Source organism: Leopardus geoffroyi, chromosome B3, assembly GCF_018350155.1.
Source record: "Leopardus geoffroyi isolate Oge1 chromosome B3, O.geoffroyi_Oge1_pat1.0, whole genome shotgun sequence".
Classification (NCBI taxonomy): Eukaryota; Metazoa; Chordata; class Mammalia; order Carnivora; family Felidae; genus Leopardus; species Leopardus geoffroyi.
The window spans coordinates 8,448,279-8,468,382 of record NC_059337.1 but is presented as its reverse complement, the minus strand read 5'-3'; the positions used below and the strand labels follow the sequence as shown (position 1 = coordinate 8,468,382).

The following is a 20,104-nucleotide window of genomic DNA, read 5'->3' as shown; positions in this document are numbered from 1 at the left end:
GAATTTTTAATATAGTCAGTATATTAATATTTTTCAGTTATACACATGGCCACTATCATCTCCCAGATCACAGTAATTTATTTTTTTTATTATGAAGTATTTCATCCATACAAAGTACAGATATGGTGTACATATAGAAGGCTTAAAATATTAAAAAAAAAACAACCTTGTGCTGAATACACACCATATCATCTGATAATAAAAATATCACCAATGCCTTTGAAGCCTCCTAGATGCCCTTTACTCTTTCTTATGTTAACCACACTTGTGAGTTTTTAAAATTCAATTTAATTAAGACATAGTTGCATACAATAAAATGCACACAAATTTAAGCATAGGGTTGGGTATGCTTTAACAAGTGTATATTCCCATAATCAAGATAGAGAGCATGTTCATTATGTGTTCCTGTGTGTTCTTTTGCAAATAATAGCCCCACTCCTAACTCTGTGCCCTCAAATAACCAAGATAAGCTGTCATAGATTTTTTTTTAGTGTTCTAAACTTTTATATAAATATAATCTTACATTATATTTATATACTTGGTGTCTCTGGCTTCTTTTGCACAGCATGGTGTTTTTGAGATTTATCCATGTTGTTTCATGTATAAGTAGGTAGTTCCTTTTTAGTTCTAACTTGCATGTCATTGTACACCATAATTTGCATACCCACCCTCCTGCTGATGGACAGTTGAGTTGTTTCTATTATTTTTAGCCATTATTAATATATTTACTATAAATATTTATGTACAAGCATGAGTATATACTTTGTGCAGGTGTATGTTGTTATTTCTCTTGGATATATATAGAGAAGAGAAATTTTTGTGTTATATGTAAAACTTACCATATGTAACTGGTGTATGTAAAGTCTATGTTTAACTCAACATTTTCAAAGTGTTTGCATTATGTTACGTTCACACCACTATGCTTCCATTAATCTCTATCCACTAGGTAAGTTTAGTTTCTTTTTTCTTTTTTTTAAATTTTAGCTACTGTGATTTTAATTTGCTTTCCTTGAGGACGAATGCTGTTGAGCATCTTTTCTTGTGCTTATTGGTCATTCATATATTTTCCTTGTTATGTGTCTATTGACATCATTTGTCCTTTTTTTCAGATTAGGTTCTATTTTTATTATTGAGTTAAAAGTGTTCTTCATATATTCTGGATACAAGAGTTTTGTGTGTATATATATGGCACATACATATTATATATAATACATATATGTTTTTAATGTATATTCTTATATATATTAGACATAGTTTTTCCAGTCAGTGGCATGCCTTTTAATCTTCTTAATGATGTCATTTTTATTAAATTCATTGAAGTAAAATTTATATATAATAACAGCATCCATTTAAAATGCACATGGGATGAGTTTTGACCTATTAAACCACCACCATCATAAATATATGGACCATTTCCATCACCCTGAAAAGTTTTCTTTCCCCTTGGCAATCCATCCTTGCCTCCAATCCTGACCAATCACAAGCAAGAGCTGATCTGCCTTCTGTCAAAATACATTAGTTTGCATCTTTCAGATTTTATAGAAATGGAAACATACCATTTTTATATCTGATTCTTTCACTCAGCATCGTGATTCACTCATGGAGATTCATCCAGTTGTTACCTGGTTTAGGAGTTTACGACTTTTATTGTGACATACTATTCCGTTGCATAGATTGATTTTGCCACATTGTGTTCATCCATTCTCTAGGAGATGGGTATTTGGATTGCATCTTATTTTTTCGTATTGTCAATAAAGCCTTTAGGAATATTTAAGTACAAGTCTTTGTGTAGGTATCTATTTTCATTCGTTTTCGGTAAATACTTAGGTGGGTTCATGTAGTAGGCTTGTTTAACTCATATTTATTCAATTTTTCGTGTTCTTATTTGGGTTTTTAAGAATTTTTTTCTTGGATGTAATTTTTTATCAGTTATGTGTTTTCCCAATACTCTGTCCTATTCTATGGCTTACCTATAGTTTTACTAGTGGTGTCTTTCCAAAAGGAAATGCTTTTACCCTAAATGTAGTCCAACTTAACTCCTTATTTTATGGTTAATGCTGTCGGTGTTGTATAAAAATTTCTTCCTAAGTTTCTATCTAGAAGCTCTATAGGTTTAGCTTTGACCTTTAGTCTTGTGTTTCATTTTGAGTTCATTTTTACATGCAATGTGAGGTACCCATTGAAGTTCATTTTTTTTTCTATATGGACATCAATTGTTTCAACACTATTTGCTTAAAAAGAAAAACACTTTCATTTCCTCTATTACCTCAATATATTTTATGAAAATCAGTCGACCATATATGTTTGAATCTATTTCTGGACTCCCCATTCTGTTCCATTGATTTCGATATTTACACTTTTATAAGTACCATAAACTAGGACTGGACTGAGACAGGAAATAAATGATAAGCCCAACAACAAACACCAGCAAAGCCTTTCCAGCTTTACAAGAGGATGATAATTTGTTCCCAAAGCGGTTGCACTAATTTACATTCACACAAGTGTAACGAGATGACCTGAGTAATGTGTCATATGCATATAAACTCTTAGGATCATGTGCCTTTTAAAGTTTGGGGTGTTTGTTTGTTTGTTTGTTTGTTTGTTTTCTGCAGTGTAGTTCATGCAAACTGGTATCCCTTTGTGGTTTTATTTCTTGGTAAACAAACACCAACATTTGCTGATAATTTATTTTTGCTGAGTCTGGATTTTTATTTGTCTTTGAAATACCTGTTCATATCTGCTCTAGGCTGTAATGGCATTAAATTGTATAGATTAATTTGGAGAGAATTAAGTTCTTATAATATAGAGCAAACCTATTAAAAATCATTTACTTTTGCCTTCCTTAATACCATTAAATAAGGATTTATCATTTTGTCCATGTATCTTTGTTGTTAGACTTGTCCCAAGGTTATTGTTTCTAACATTTCAGAAATGCAAGTGGTATGTTCAAATTACATTTTGTAATTGTGTATTTTTTTTTTAATTTTTTTTTTCCAACGTTTATTTATTTTTGGGACAGAGAGAGACAGAGCATGAACAGGGGAGGGGCAGAGAGAGAGGGAGACACAGAATCGGAAACAGGCTCCAGGCTCTGAGCCATCAGCCCAGAGCCTGAGGCGGGGCTCGAACTCACGGACCGCGAGATCGTGACCTGGCTGAAGTCGGACGCTTAACCGACTACGCCACCCAGGCGCCCCATTGTAATTGTGTATTGAGGGTGTATAAGAAACACAACAGATGAACATAGAGGAACGGAAAGAAAAATGAGATAAAAACAGAGGGAGGCAAACCATAAGAGACTCTTCAATACAGAGGACAAACTGGGGGTTGCTAGAGGGGAGGTGTGTGTGGGGGATGGACTAAATGGGTGATGGGCATTAAGGAGGGCACCTGTTAAGATGAGCACTGGGTTTTAATGTAAATGATGAATCACTGGGTTCTCTCCCGAAACAATACTACACTATGCTTTAGCTAACTTGAATTTAAATAAATAAATTTAAAATTAAAAAAAAGAGTTATAAGAAAACTTTGGGGTGAAAAAAAACTTCACCTTACTTTTTATTTTGGTCTTACATCCAGAAACCTAACTGTACTTTTTAAATTCTTTTTTTAAATAGTTTTTAAATTCTTAATTTCAGTAAATTAACTGTTGACAGACCCAGGCTTCTTTTATGTATATATTATTAATATTCTCCCTTATGATCAGGATTTATTTGCTTACTTTTTTTCTTACTTTACTGGTAAAGACTTCCAATAGAATATTGAATAAAAGTGATAGCTATTTTTTTTTTTTGCTTGTTTCTGATTTAAAAGCAGTGCTTCTAAGTGTTTATTGTAAAGTCTAATGAGTTTTTGATAGATAATCTTTATTAGGATAGAGACTTTCCTTCTATAGAGTCCAAGTTTTAAGAGAGTTTTACTATTATTACAAATAGATGCTAAATTTTATCAATTTTTCCCTTCTATTGAAGAAATATCATAAGGATCTCCCCCTTTAATCTGTTAATGTGAGCAACCATTAAAAGGTTTTCTAAAATTAAAGCAATGTTGAATTTGATTCTCCTCTCGGCAATCACTCATTGTCTTCATTGTGTCAGGTATTTTTGCTATGATCTGGGAGTAAGTACACAACAATGAAGAAAGAAAGAGTGATGATTAAAGCCTTCATTATTAGAAGAAAGCAAAACGAAACAAGCACACAAATATATAAGATGACATTTGGCGATAAGTGTTTTAAACACAAATGAAACAAGGTAGAGATTGGTAGGTGCTTGTCTTAAGTCCATTTAGGCTGATGTAACAAAATACCAGACCGGAAGTGGATAAAGAATAGAAAGGATATTTCTCACAGTTCTGGAATTTGGGAAGTCCAAACTCAAAGCACCAGTGCGGTCTCATTCTGGTGAAGACCCTTATCTTGGTCCGGAGTGGAGTCATCTTTGCTGTGTCCTCAAATGGTGGACATTTAATATTTACATTTGGGGGTGGAGGGTACAAACATTCAAACCACAGCGTTCCACCCTTAGCTCTCCGTTTTGAAGCAGGTGTTTATGAATATCCTGTCTGATGGAGGGTCTGGGTGGCTCAGTCCGTTGAGCGTCCAACCTCGGCTCAGGTCATGATCTTGAGGTCCGTGGGTTCCAGCCCCGCGTCAGGCTCTGTGCTGACAGCTCAGATCCTGGAGCCTGCTTAAGATTCTTTGTCTCCCTCTCTCTGTGCTCCTCCCTCCCCTCACTCTCTCTCTCTGTCTCTCTCTCAAAAATAAACATTAAAAAAAATTTTGAATGTCCTGTCTGATAAAAATGACATTTCAACAGAGACTAGAAGGGAGTAAGAAAATGAACTGTGTGTATATATGCAGGAAGAGCTTTCCAGGCAACGGTAATGGGCAGTGTCAGGGCCCCGCAGCAGAAACACAGAGGACTGGCTGGTCATTGTGACTAGGGGAGGGAGCAGTAACAGTATGAGTGGTAGTGGATAAAGTCAAAGAAGCAGCAGAATGTCAAATTATGTAGGTTCTGAATAATCAGATGCTTCCTCATAGGGTCTTCACCATGGTCAGAACTAGGCTGTTTTTCTGAAGTAGAGAAAACACTGGAGACTTGGAGTGTGACTTAATCTTTAGTACAGTACTCTACCTTCTTTGTGCAAGATGGGGAAAATGTAAGAGGTCAGAGGTAGAAGCAAGCAGGAAGTTAAGAAGTTGATGCAAGACTACAGATGACAGAGGAAGGTTACTTGGGTAAGGAAAAAAGGTGTGGATTCTGTGCATATACTGAATGTCCCTAAAAATAGCAAATAGTTTTATAACACTTAGTATTTTCCAGGTACTCTGCTAAGGGCTATGTAAATACATACACATTTCATTCACTCCTAACAATTTCAGAGGATAACTGCTATCATTGCTTTAATTTCTGATTTAAAAACAATTAAGAAATTGAAGTACAAGGAGGTGAAATACCTGTTTGCGTTTTATTTATTTTATTTTTTAATGTTTTATTTACTTTTGAGAGAGAGAGAGAGACAGAAAAAGACAGAGCGTGAGCTGGGGAGAAGCAGAGAGAAAGGGAGACACAGAATCCTAAGCAGGCTCCAGGCTCCCAGCTGGCAGCACAGAGTCCAACACGGGGCTCAAATTCATGAACTCATGAACTGTGAGATCATGACCTGGGCTGAAGTCAGATGTTTAACAGACTGAGCCACTCAGGCGTCCCCCCACCCCCACCTGTTCATGTTTTAAAAGGGTCAAGGGATAGACTGGTGGCCCAGAAACAACAAACAAGGTCTACCTCTAAAGATAGCACTAGGGAAGTGTCCCAGGCCACAAGCTGACATACAAGAACTCAATGGGGGGAGGTTTACATGTTGCCTGAGGCCCCAGTGGGGAGGGCCAAAGAAGCTTTAATTGTTATTAAAGATGTGTTGCTTAGGTTAGAAATTTCCACTCTTGGAAAGAATACAAGAAGATCCCCTTATTGAAGCTAATGGAAGAGGAGTAGAATTATAAAATTTATTCTATTGTTACTGTTAATCAATATTTTAAAAGGGATACCTAGTTTTCCTGAGTCTGAGAGTCACAGTGAGCTTTTCTGTAATAGACAGAAGGAAGACAAAGACGTAGAGAAGCTGAGATTCTTGCTGCATTCTCCTGCTCTGTTTACACAGAATGATTATTATTTAAAATGAAAGCTGAATCTGAATGTTCTTGGCTGAATGATAGAAAACTCCTTTCCTCCTCTTCTTCCTCTTCCTCCACCTCCTTCTTCTTCAAATGAAGCTCTGTGCATTGCTAGTGTGATGGCACCAAAGACCACGTTTTATTTCTTGCAGAAAACTGCCAATCACGTGCTTCTGAAATTCCCTCAGCGTCCTAGCTGCTTACGCACACTTGGTCATTTCTATCATTTCCCCAAGAGTGAAGACCTCCAGATCCCTTAGGTATTTTTTGTTCATCTCAGATTTATCTTTAGTTTTTTTTTTTTTTTAATGATTTTCCAAATGCTTAGGGAACTTGAGTTTAAGAGAGAATAAAATAGCAGTAAATACAGAAGAAAATATTTTAGGTATATGAAATGTACATGTGTATGAAAATATTCTATGTGTATACACAAACATATATATATATATATATATATATATATATACACTTATTTGTAGATAGGTATGCATATAATATGTACATGCGTTATATGTAAATATACCAAATATGTGCATACATATGTACACACATATGTATACATTTATATTATATACTTATATGATGTAGATTTATAACACATATAGTTATATGCAATATTACATGTTTTAAGTGATTATATGTTATCTAGCATATGATGCAATATATACATTGTATATAAAGGTTGAGAATATTTCAAAATCCTAAACAGCATATATTAGGTAGCCACATCTCTGAATTTGGGTGTGTACTTACAATTTGTAAGACTTGGGGAGATCTGGTGAGTGGGCTGAAAAATCAAGTCTAAATGGTCTGCAAGGACTAGATCAGAATGTGGAACAGACAAACCCAGACATTTGTGCTCCAGCTGAACATAGCTCTAAATATTTATGGAAATAGGTTATGAATAGAGAACTATATTAGGAAACTTGGGGGCAAATAGTATTATAATAAATGGCCTCTGATTTGTAGTTTACAGTAAGATTAGCAAGGTAAAATGCACACATATAATGAAAGACAAAGGCAATGTAAGGGCATATTCCATAAGAATGACCTAGTCAAAAAGACATAATTTCAGAGGAAGGAAAAATGACTTTTCACTGAGAGACCAGAGACCAGAGAGGACTTTGGAAAGAAACTAAGATTTGAATTTGATGGTGAATACTGCATATGCTCTATATAGACAGAGGGATGAGGACACAAGCCTGTTTAGATCTGCATCAATTCTCTGCCTTGAACTCCCAACTTTGTCTACTTATGGTTTCTCCTTGAGTTCTGGTCAGTATCAATCTTTCATTAATCATCAAGGACATCCAGAATCCCAGTCTCAGCCTTACCTGGCTCGGCACTCTTGGAATTAAATCTTTTTTTTATTTTTTATTTTTTTACGTTTATTTGTTTTTGAGAGAGAGAAAGACAGAGCACAAGCTGGGGAGGGGCAGAGAGAGAGAGAGGGAGGCATAGAATCTGAAGCAGGCTCCAGGTTTCGAGCTGTCAGCACAGAGCCCGATGCGGGGCTCGAACTCACGGACCGCGAGATCATGACCTGAGCCGAAGTCGGCCGCTTAACCAACTGATCCACCCAGGTTCCCCAGAATTAAATCTTAACTGAAAAGATCCTACGAGCTGGGTGTAGGCCAGGACTGTCATCTTTGTTTTCTCCTGCATCTTCTCTCTACCAGGGACATGTTAGATACTCAGCAAATGTTTGGTTAATGCAAAAATGGATTCCCATTCAACCTGAAATCTTCTGCCTTTCACTCTCATCCTGCAGCAAATCACAGTTTACTTACTGTGCTGAACACAGAACTGGATATGTTATTAGATTTATGTCCCAATGACCAGAATCCACAGCAACTATCACCCTTTACTAAAGTCCAGCCTACTGGGCAGGTGTTGACACTGCACTTGGCTTGTCACTGCCTTCATCCAGGGTGTATTGCCATGAATGGCCAGATCGCCATGGGGACAGGGCTGCTGCCTGCCTGCCTGTGTTTGAATATTCCTTGCCAACCAGGCTTGCCTCCTTTTGTGCTCTGTGCAGTGATTTTCACCATCATCTCTAGTTCCAAGCCTTTCCAATATCAACAACAGCTTGAACCATGTCTAAACCGCTAAATACTGTACAATGGTCGTCTGACACATTTCAGGACTTCTGTTCCTGGCTTTTTTTTTTTTTTTTTTTCCAAATCGGTTATTATCAAGTCATGGTTTCCTTCCAGGTGATCATTTCAAATGGAAGGATTGGCTTGAGATGTGCAAAGAGCGTGAACATTCTGAACGTGTTCCCAGCACAGCGAGTGGGTGGAACAATTTAAATAGAGAAGTTGTCCTCACCCCAGTAAGGATAAACACCCTTTTTAATGGCAAACATTTATAAATTTTTTATTATCCTGAGATAAAAAGCAAAAGTGATGTAACATTCTGCACAGGTGGTTTCAAAACATCAACACTGTGCCCTAACTGTAATACAAAGGAGAAGTAGAATAAATGGGCGTTAATTAGAAATGTGGATGATCATAGTTCACTGGATACAAACGTTCCTAAGTAGCCAGGTTGGTATTTTTCTCTCCTCTGAGTCACAATTTATTCCAAGACATTTTGTATAGCAACTCCTGTTTTCCTTTTAGATCTATATTCCAAATCCTTATTGAGCATCAACCACACCCCAGGCTATAACACTGCTATTAAATTCCTCCACATGGCAGATGAGGAAGATGAACAGGTTAAACCAAATTTTCCCAAGCCTTGTTGTTGGGAGGCAAGGGAACAAAGTTTCAAAAGCAAACCTGCCGGTTCTTCCACAGCCAACAGGAGAAGCCCCTGCATTGGGTGGATGTAGTCGCTTGAAGGCAGCCATGGGGGGAGTTTCTAAGGACAGAGCTGGTATACTATTTCTTTTTAATTTGGCTGCTTGTTACATGGGCATGCTCAATTTGTTCAGGGAGCTTTACAGTTATGATTGTGCTACGTACACTTTTCTCTACATATGGTATTCATCAATGAAAATTTGGAGGAAACACACACACACACACACACACACACACACACACACATTAGGATCTGAATCCAAACAATTGCTTATGCCTGCAGCCAGACTCTTAAAGAATCTCCACTCCAAATATCATATCCTCTTCTTTGTATGCTTTCTTTTTAAACCATTTTATTAGCACTGGTCTGCCTTTGAGAGGTGACTTTTTAGACCCTCCTTTACTGGGCAACATTAAGAAAAATCAGATTCCTCTGGGGAGGTGGGTGTGAGAAGAAAATTTTGAGATACTGATCCTAACATGAGCTCTACATGAACTCAAAGGTTCTATGGGTTCCAGGGGTGCTTGGGTGGCTCAGTCGTTTAAACACCCTACTTTAGTTTAGGTCCTGATCTCACGGTTCGTGAGTTCGAGCCTCGTGTCAGGCTCTGTGCTGACAGCTCAGAGCCTGGAGCCTGCTTCAGATTCTGTGTCTCCCTCTCTCTCTGCTCCTCCCCTAATCACACTCTGTCTCTCTGTCTCTCTCTCTCAAAGAGAGAGAGAGTTTAGTTTAGTTCTGAAACTAAAGATGGGGCCCGTGGAGACCTCCAACAGAGGAAGTTTGCTGCATCAAAGTAGTCAGATGGGAATTTTGTGTGAGAAGCTGAAACTTGTTCTCCACATGAAAAATAGTGGATTAGATTGCTTTCTGGTGACCTAGCTTTAGAACTAAGATGGTATTTAGGAATTTGGGGCACCAAATTTCACTTGAACAATATTGAGAATCCTAAACAATGAAGGAGGTGGTAAATACGCATTTAATTTAATTCAATTGAAAATAGAAAAGAGAGATAAAAGAACGAGATGCCATCTGCCATACTGTTCTACCTCAAGCCATGGAAAGAGTTAAGTCTGAAATGGTCGGTAGTTGTTGAGGTCATACTCATGACTTTAAAGACTTTCCAGCCCCTGAGGAAGTGAAACATGTATCTCTAGGCAATGGATCAGTGTGTATCTTCACCAGAGAAGAATTTGAAGAATTGAGGGGCCTCCAATTCTTGACCTCAGTTCAGGTCTTGATCTGAGTCGTGAGTTCAAGCCCCATGCTGGGTGCGGAGCCTACTTAAAAAAAATTAGAAAAGAATAATTTAAAGAATTAAATGAAGAGCAAAAAGAAAAGTGATTAGAGAAGATATGCTAACAAAGTTATATTCAAATAGCATATGCACTCTGTTATATTTTATGTCATCAAAACATTTTCCAAGAATCCATCTAAATATTCCAATCAGTCACCTTGCAAGCTGACGTTACAACATAATGTCCATGCCATACTGAACTTTGTTTTCTTTCTTTGCCTCAGTAATGCTCAGAAACGACTGATGTTGTCAGGTGAAATGAAAATTTGTTACCAGATGAAAAGGAAAGTAGAATACAATAAACTTTTTTTTAATGTTTATTTTTAAGAGCAAAAGAAACAGCGTGAGCGGGGAAGGGGCAGAGAAAGAGGGACACAGAATCCGAAGCAGGCTCCAGGCTCCGAGCTGTCAGCACAGAGCCCGACTCGAGGCTCGAACACATGAACCATGAGATCATGACCTGAGCCAAAGTCAGGTGCTTAACCAGCTAAGCCACCCCAGGCTCCCCTAAACTTTCTTTTTTTTTTTTTTTTTTTAATTTTTTTTTTCAACGTTTTTATTTATTTTTGGGACAGAGAGAGACAGAGCATGAACGGGGGAGGGGCAGAGAGAGAGGGAGACACAGAATCGGAAACAGGCTCCAGGCTCTGAGCCATCAGCCCAGAGCCCGGCGCGGGGCTCGAACTCACGGACCGCGAGATCGTGACCTGGCTGAAGTCGGACGCTTAACCGACTGCGCCACCCAGGCGCCCCTAAACTTTCTTTTTTAAACCGGTGTTTACCTAGCACAAAGTTAATATTTTGGTGGAAAGGTAGCTTTATGTTTGTTGTTAGGATGAAGACTTTGTTACATATTTTCTTTAGTCCATACTATAATCCCCGTATTATGTTTTGCTTTAAAGATGAAGACACTGAGGCCTACAGAGGATAACGTGCCCACTCATGTCAATGAGACCACAATTCATAGCCAAACAGATCCAACATTGCCCCTGTGAAGCTCCTGAAGCAGAAGACTTGTAGGAGACATAGACCGTGTTTAAAACAAAAGCAAGGATTCCCCAGGGGGGCTCAGTCGGTTCAGCATCCCGCGCTTGACTTTGGCGCAAGTCATGGTCTCATAATTTGTGAGTTGGAGCCCCCCCCCCCCCTCCACAGGGCTCCATGCTGACAGCACAGAACCTGCTTGGGATTCTCTGTCTCCCTCTCTCTTTGCCCCTCCTCGCTCACATTCTCTCTTTCTTTCAAAAATAAATAAATGTTAAAAAATGATATATATATATATATAAACAAAAATAAAATTTCAGAACATTCTCCATAGGATTTCCACAAGGAAAGAACAGAAAGGAAAAGTATGTGAAGGCGTAATAGAAGAAATTTCCCCTGACCTGAAAGACTGCACGTTGCCAGGAATGTTTCCGACTATGTGAATAGTACTTTGCTACATTAAGCTTTCCTTTTTCAATGTTCACAGTCCCCCCCCCCCCCCGCCCCCCGCCTTGTGTTCGAATTTTCTGTGTTTGGTTCAATGCTTTCTCTCACAGAGGTGGATTGCCTCGCATATTTGAGAATTCTCAGTCATCTTTCCATATTCGTGAATGAGAATCTGCCTTGTTCAGTCTTGGTAGCAGGACATTTTCTCAAGCCCCCAGGTTCTGTTTGTATGACACCACTGCTTGTCATTTTGAGATTATTCTGAACTCTGATGGAAAAAAAATCACTTTTTAAAGATTCTCTCCTTCACTTGCATGTGTTAGCAATTTTCTCAGCTCCCAGGTATTTTATCATGCTCTTTCCATCAGCTTTCCATCTCTTACAAATGCTACAAGGGCCACATAGGCTGACGGCACCCCTCCCATCTTTCCAGCCCTGCTAATGATTATGTATTTATTCATTTGTTAGCATACCTAATTTGTTAATAAAACATACACATATGTAAACTTTCATATAAGCATGTAACTCGATTAATTTTTAATTTTTTAAAAATGCTCTATTCGGGGCGCCTGGGTGGCGCAGTCGGTTAAGCGTCCGACTTCAGCCAGGTCACGATCTCGCGGTCCGTGAGTTCGAGCCCCGCGTCGGGCTCTGGGCTGATGGCTCAGAGCCGGAAGCCTGTTTCTGATTCTGTGTTTCCCTCTCTCTCTGCCCCTCCCCCGTTCATGCTCTGTCTCTCTCTGTCCCGAAAATAAATAAACGTTGAAAAAAAAAATTAAAAAAAAAAATGCTCTATTCAGTTTTTGAGAGAGAGACAGAGACAGAGTGTGAGCATGGGAGGGAAAAGAGAGGGGGAGACACAGAATCCAAAGCAGGTTCCAGACTCTGAGCTGTCAGCCCAGAGCCCAAGGCGGGGCTCGAACCCATGAACTGCTACATCATGACCTGAGCCCAAGTTGGACGTTTAACCGACTGAGCCATCCAGGGGTCCCAACTTGATTAATTTGTAGAAAGAGTGCACGTGTATAACCAGCTCACAAGTTAAGAAAAAGATACTTAACTGATATCTCAGAAACCTTCCTTCTGTGCGTGTATCATGACTGGCTCTCGCCTCGCCCATGGCATCGGCTTCCTGACACCATATTAGTTTTGTCTGTTTGAATGCTTTATACAAGCAGGTTCCTATATTATATATTTTGTGTCTTCAAGGAACTTCAGCCTCATATTTGGAGATTTCCCCATACTGTTACATGTATTTACTTCATTTGTTCTCATAGGTGCACATGTTATCAACATGAAATTATTACCCCTTTGTCTATACTTTCTACTGTTGCTGGGCATTTAGATAGTGTTCAGTTTGGGATTATGTGAATAAGGCCGATATGAACTTAGTATTATACGTCTTTCTCTGAACATATGTATGAGTTTCTTTTAGGAGTATACCTAGGAGTCAAATTGCTGGTTTTCATTTCTTTTATTAAACATGTGCTGTCACTTCAATAGGTTTTAAAATAGAGGAAAAATAAGTACATTGGATTAATCTGCCATCTTTTACTTGAAAGCCTAATGCATGGTTTTGACTGATAAAATCATTTAAAATCCAATACTAATGACACTGCTGACACTTTTTGACTTTTACATAAACCAGAATGAGGAAACTTTGAGTTCAGCACTATTAAAAATGAAACACACCCAAACTTGTAAACACGGAATATTTCTTTTTATTCTGTCTTAATGCTTCAGTGTATATTTAGCTTCCAGAATTATTTAAGAAAGGCATGTACAGAAAATCCATTATTAAACTTGTTTTTCGAAAATCCTGATCTTACCATCTCTATAGAGCTGCAGTTGAAAACAAAAAGAAAAAGAAACAAAAAAAGAATTCCATGGCTGATTTTTTTCTTGCTTGCTGTTTTGATTTGTATTTGTTCAATTATGCATCTCTGAATGAACCTGGCCCCTCTTCCTCTAACCTTCTTCTGAACTTAAATGATTTGTATGTGGTGTAATCATATTTCCTGGTCCCATGGCACTCCAGAGTCTAACTGTGTATGCCTCCCTCTCATTTCCATACAGAGAACCAAATGCTTGGCCAACTTCCCTAATTAGAGTCGCTGGGTCCCTGTGGCCTCCTGGCAATGCCCTCTCTTCCCAGCATTCTTCCAGTTTTGACGGTTTTTTTCCATCTCTCCCTGCAGTATCCTCTCCTTCATTTTCCCCTGCCTCTAAGGAGCTGGCTTCAACATTCGTTTATATATCAAAATAATTGAGGGCTAAATTAATTTTCAGCTTTAATTTATCAAGCTCCTTTTCAATTGTGGTAGTTCTTCTCCCCCTTCAGACTCTGGACTTTGGCAATTAGCAAAGGTTTTGAAAACAGCAAGTGCACAATAGGTATCGATTGATTGGTTGATAGACTGTGTCCTCCAGGCCTGGAGTCTCTGATTTTATGATTGACTGACTTGCTGGATTTTCTTCTTCATGGGTTCCCCATGTCGGATCATTAAATCACACAGAAAGCCATTGAGCGTGTTTGTAAAGTCCATTCTTTTAATATCTCTGCTTCTTTTGTAAAAGAGGCTTAATGGAAGAATGAATATAAACTCCTTCACTATGAGTTTTGTAAATGACAGGAAACATATTTCATCTTTTTATATACTAAATACTCGATATTTTGGCGAAGACATAGCAGAAGCTAAAGTTTAGGGGAAATATGATTGTGAAGTATGTTGGACAGCTTCAAGATGGTGATTAATGGTCTCCACTTCCTGATATGTATGCTGTGATCCCCTCCCCCCCCCCACCTAAGCATAAGCCAGCCTAGTGACTTGATTTCAAATAATAGAAAATAGCAAAGATGGTGGGATCTCACCTTAGTAAATGGTTATAAGAGATTGTAAGTTCCATATTGCTAGCAGAGTCTCTTTATTGACTGTCCCCCATGCTACCTTTAATAAAGCAAACTGCCATCTTGAAGAGGCAAGGAATTAAGGGCTGCCTCTGTCTAACAGTCATCCAGGAACTGAGGCCATTAGTCCAACAGCCCTTGAAGAATGAATTCTGCCAACAACCACATCAGCCTAGAAATGAATTCTTTCCCCGTTGTGCCTTTAGATAAGATTCCAAACCAGACCAATGCCTTAATTATAGCCTTTTGGAAACTCTGAAATAGAAGACTCAAATAAGTCATGCCCAGACTCTGATCCACAGCAAGTATGAGATAATAAGTGTGCATTGCTTTAAGCCACTAAATTTATTATAATCCATTATATAGCAATAGATAATGAATACAGAATGGTCATGTTTGTGGAGTGTCACCTCTGTACTGGACATTGGAAGAGAGCTGCCTGATGCACAGAACCTCCTTTTGCCTTAACAACCATTCTGCAAGGTATGGCTTTGGTTGGCATATAGGCATGACTCTACATTGCAAAGACATAGAAAAAGCAGTAGTTGAGAGAAATTAGCCTAGCCTGCCCAATACCACACAGAGCCAAGATTCCAAAACCTGAACTAGATCCTATGAAAATGGGAATAGGAAAAAAGGAAAGAGAGACCTCTGTGAGTCCTGGTTCCATGTGTCAGGAATAAGATAGGGGATTGAGCTTTAGGTAACACAGGTGAAACTGGCCTCCAAAATACAAGAGAAGGTGAAATAATATTAACAGGGTCTAAGTTGTGATATACAGAAATAATACTCTAGGGGAGGTAGAAAATCAGTTTGAACTCTCTAGTGTTGCCTAAGAATCAGTTGGCTAATGAAGTTATAGAAAGAATTCAAAAAAGAGCCACAGAGATGGTGTCCAATTTTTTTTTTTCAAAATCTGTTGCAAGAAATTTCTTTTCCTACTCATTTTTTCCAGGAAGGCAATGTTTTACATTGCTGAGAGGTTCTTAGGCTAGCTAGAAATATAGGTAACAATAATGCAGCTGAAATGCTATACATTTGTAATGAAACTAACAGAATGCCAGACACTAGAAATGATACATATTAGACAACAACAACGAAATAAACCCCCATAAGAGAAAAATAAATTGCTTAACTAAATTATTTCCTCAAGAAAGTCAGCTGTAACGGAAAATTTGTGAGGATTCTGGGCTTTTGTAAGAGTTTTAAAAACTGCTACCACTAACCATATATTGTTACTTCTAATTTCTTTACAAAACAACATACTTTTTCTTGATACAAATATATTGCTAGTACTATTCTCATTCACAACAGGCATGAATAGGGATACACAGAGTGAGGTGTTTTGTTTAGAGATAACTAGATAAGAAGTTGGAAGAAGGAGTGCAAACGAGAAAGGGATTAAGAAAATAACTGGGTACAAAATAAAACAACAAAATAAAACGTTTGCTGGTAAAAGAATCGGCTGAGTTAGATGTATTAGTAAATCCATCTCGGGAACAAATTGGAAAGCTAACTCCACAAATTACCTTCTGTATATGGCTCGTCAATTCCTGGGCCTCAGATTTCTCATCTTAAAACTCAGATTATAATGTTTGCTTCTACATTAAATGGACTAAGGTAGATGGCAATTTCTTGTAGCGTGGTAGACTCAGAATGATGTCTGTTCAATCTGAAACCTGAGTCTGTGTTACCTTCATAAAGGGGAATAATGGAAGTCATAAAGAAAAAAACATTTGGATCATCATCTTCCCATGATAGATTTCTTTGGTGAAGGTGGAAGAGAGCTAGAAAATGGAAAAGAACAGATCAAACAGAGGCAAAGCCTAGAAAACGTGGCCGAGCCTAGCGAGATGTCTAGCAAACACATTTCCTCTTCCTCTCGAGGCAAACTGTATGACTCCCTTACAGGTGAGAGAGACCATGTGAGCAGTTCTTGCCAATGGAGAGTGAGTGAAAGTGGTTTGTTTACAGTTAAATAATAAAAGTTGTACCTAAGTGTGTCTTCCCCATGTGTCTCCTCTCTCCCATCTGCCAGCTGGGTTATAACTGGGAAACGCTGAGCTGTGTTTTGAAGAAGGGCTACCAGATAAGAGCAGCCTGAGTCCCTGAATGGTTGGCCTAGAGCATGGGCTGAGTCCCATATTGACTCCTTTGGACCGAATATGAATGAAAAAGAAAGCCTTAGTGTGTTGATCCATTCAGAATATGGAATTGTAAAGGCAACTCCTATTATTTACAAATAGAGCATAAATGGGAGAAAAACAGGGGCATTGTGTAGCCAACGGCTGAATTTATGTTTGTTTGGGAAGTAAAAGTCTAGGTTCCGAGAACACATAAAAACTCATTGATAATTTTTTGTGTGTGTGTCATAGAAATATTCCCCTTGGATTCCTGTCAGTGGTCAATTTCTCCTGTCCATTGAAAATCATTGTATTTACAGCATAATTCTGCATGTGTGGCCATTAGATACGAACGGGATACCAGCATACTGCCCAGACTGATTGCTCCAAAATAGATTCCCAAAGCGGGTGAGGAACCTCTCGACCGGAGATGAGTTTATTTGGAAGCTAGCAAAGTGCAAGAGTGTGTTTTTTGAGTTATTTGCTTAGGAGCTCAGAATTTAAACTTGCAACATTGGCTCAGCCACTCGTTTAAGGTAATAAAAGTTGCTTCCGTTGGAGATATAATATTCAGAATACCCATTGTGTATATTTTTCCAATTAATTGGACTTTAATTACTTTGCAGAAAATCTATAAAAGAGTCATCAAAGTTTTCAAGATGAGAACAAGCTGGTACATATTCCATTTACCTTCCTAGAGCTATCTCACTGTGAAACTTAAAAAAAAAAAACAATAGCCAATTTAATTTTCTTCTGTTGAGGTTTATAAAAGACCCCAATAGAGGCTACTATCTCTAATTTTTAACAGAGATAGCTCTATTTAGAAATATAAATGCTGAGAAGGAAAACAGGCTCAGAAATACTGTTTTAAATCAAGGTGACCCTTTATATTAATTTCTTACAGTGCCTTTGAGTATATGTATGTGTACACAAATGTATATATATGTGAATATATATGTGTGTGTGCAAATATCTTGCACACACACACACACACACACATATGACTACATCAGTATTCAGCCCAAGCAAGGTAAAAGATTCCAATAAGGATATAGTAACATCAAACTAATTTCTTGATTTTTCTATTTCCATATCAATTATTTTTTGAGTACTTTCTTCCTTTTGAAGGGGGCAACTAAAATGATTATACAGGTAAAATATGTTGAATTAAATGCATTTAATCTCTCTCTCTGTCTATATATATATATATATGCGTGTATATCTATATCTATATCTATATCTATATCTATATGTACACATACATACATACATACATACAGTGGGGTGGAGGGTAGAGATACACCATTGAATTAGACATGATGGTTTGTCTTGAAGAAAATTATTTGCCGTCAGCTTGTAAGAAGGACTTGGGTACCAGTGATGAACAAAGGAAGGATGAGAGATTTGGAAGAGAGGGAAACAGTGCTGAATGTGCTGGGGCTGTATTCTGCCATTTCCTCTGTACAGTATTGGTGTTAAAATGGGGGAGGAGCCATTTTTAAATCCCATCCTAAACATGTCCAGTGTGGTCAATGACAAATATTATTTTTGGCATTTGCAGCAGCGGAGCAGACCAGACGGGGAGCTAGAAGCGAAATAAAAAGTGAAACCTGGAATTAAAAACACGTCAAAATCCATCAGTTTGGTATGGTTGAAATATATTCTTACCTAGTGGGAACTGATTGCCCTTGAGGGTGTCTCAAATCTCTTTCCAGCCCTGCATTTTGATGCTTTAAGATCCTGAGCTGGGAGATAATTGGCTGAATATTTTGCCTTTGATTTGGAATTTCTAACCCTCCACCCAGTCCTGTATGCTGTTGCTACAATGTTTGTTTTCTGACCCGGGCCACTTGCACCTACTTCGTGATACTGTTGGGTACTTTCCTATAGCCTGAATTAGTTTAATGGTCCTGACAATGAATTTCCAAGTAATTGCAATGGCTTCACTCCATGATATGTCTCTCAGGGCACTCTTGGAAATTAAATGTTACTTCTCAACAGTTATTTGCTTACTTCATCCCCATTTTATTAAATAATCATAAAAACCCTTTTGAATTTAAATATGCGTGCTCTATTATCTGAAAGGTTTGGCAAGATAAAGAGGCTGGGTGAAACTAAGCTGACACCATGCTCTCTTTGCTCTCTCACTGGATGTTCCATTGGTATTGTGTTCATCTTAGTCTTAGGCTTTATGGAGCTTACTTACTGCTCTGTGCCCACTGGGGTCCTGCTTTCTTTACAACAACTGTAGCAGAAATGCCTGCTGTTTAGAAGTGGCTTGAGCCTTTCAACAACACTGAAAATACTTCAACCTAGTTTACAGCAAAGGAAGAAGTTGAATATTCTTTTGTATTGGAGGACTTTTCCACAGGATTTCCAAGGATTTATTCTGATTGAAAAAAATAGACAGTGTCCTAAGACACCTGCAGGTGATCTTGTAACAATGATTACACACCTTTTCTGAGTCCAGTTGATGAGAAGGATTTGCCCCTCCTGTTGGAGTCCTTTCCTTCTAGAGGAGTTGTGGAGGTTGTCCACCTGTACAATTGGAGCGGAGGAGGTTGCCTTCTTTTGAAGAATTTCACTCAATGAGACATTAAGTGGCTTGTCCAAATTCAACAAAAAAGACTTCTGCCACATCCCCATTTCAAATATTCCAGAGCAGTATGGTGTCGGAGAGAGGTGTTCAGCTTTGGACAGAGACACTTGATCTGAGTTCTGGGACCATCCCTTTTCATCTGAATGACTGTCCCCATCATAACAGCATCTGAGCTTCAGGTCTTAGAGAAAGAGCAGTCTATCTTTCAGGGGTTGTTGTTGGTCCTATAAAATGGCTTTCATCTACCCCAAAATATCATAGATACTAAGAAATAATAAATACTATAATTCTTAGTTCTCTCATGATTATTTCTAACAGACTGGTTGGTTTAAGACAGGCACTTGTGATATGAGTCATGATAGAGCCCAGAAATTATTCTTAGAAAACTTAAAGTTTTATTCCTTGTATGTGAAATTTACCTGACCACTTGACATGGTAGGTTCTTGTTCATCAAAAGCACACTATACAGATCTGATGATTTCATGAAGGAAGGCTACGTGTATTAGCTAAAGGAAAAAGAGAATTTCCATTTTCATCCCCATACCCCCCTGTATGGCTCTATTGTGTGATCTTAGGCAAACAAGTACATTTTCCCATCTCTTTGGGGAGGAAGAGCAGAGGGCTCTATCTGCAATATCAAGGCTATATCTGTGTAAATTATTTCCAAGAGACGAGTGAGATTGACTGCAATAATGTCCCTCAAGTACTTGGCATTCCTTGGAAGAAAACAAGATGTAATTGGACTTTAATAACTTGGATGAAA

At 38.2% G+C, this 20,104-nt stretch overlaps 1 protein-coding gene across 1 annotated transcript in view; it reads left to right on the top strand.

The window, feature by feature from the left end:
• Positions 1–19,634, top strand: part of AGBL1 (AGBL carboxypeptidase 1) — an 843,774-nt gene extending 824,140 nt beyond the window's left edge. The window contains exons 23-24 of the mRNA XM_045448714.1: positions 17,369–17,415; positions 18,304–19,634. Coding sequence (XP_045304670.1) covers positions 17,369–17,405 — 37 coding nt within the window. The 3' untranslated portion in view covers positions 17,406–17,415; positions 18,304–19,634. The remainder of the gene's footprint in view (positions 1–17,368; positions 17,416–18,303) is intronic.
• The last annotated feature ends 470 nt before the right edge of the window (positions 19,635–20,104 follow it).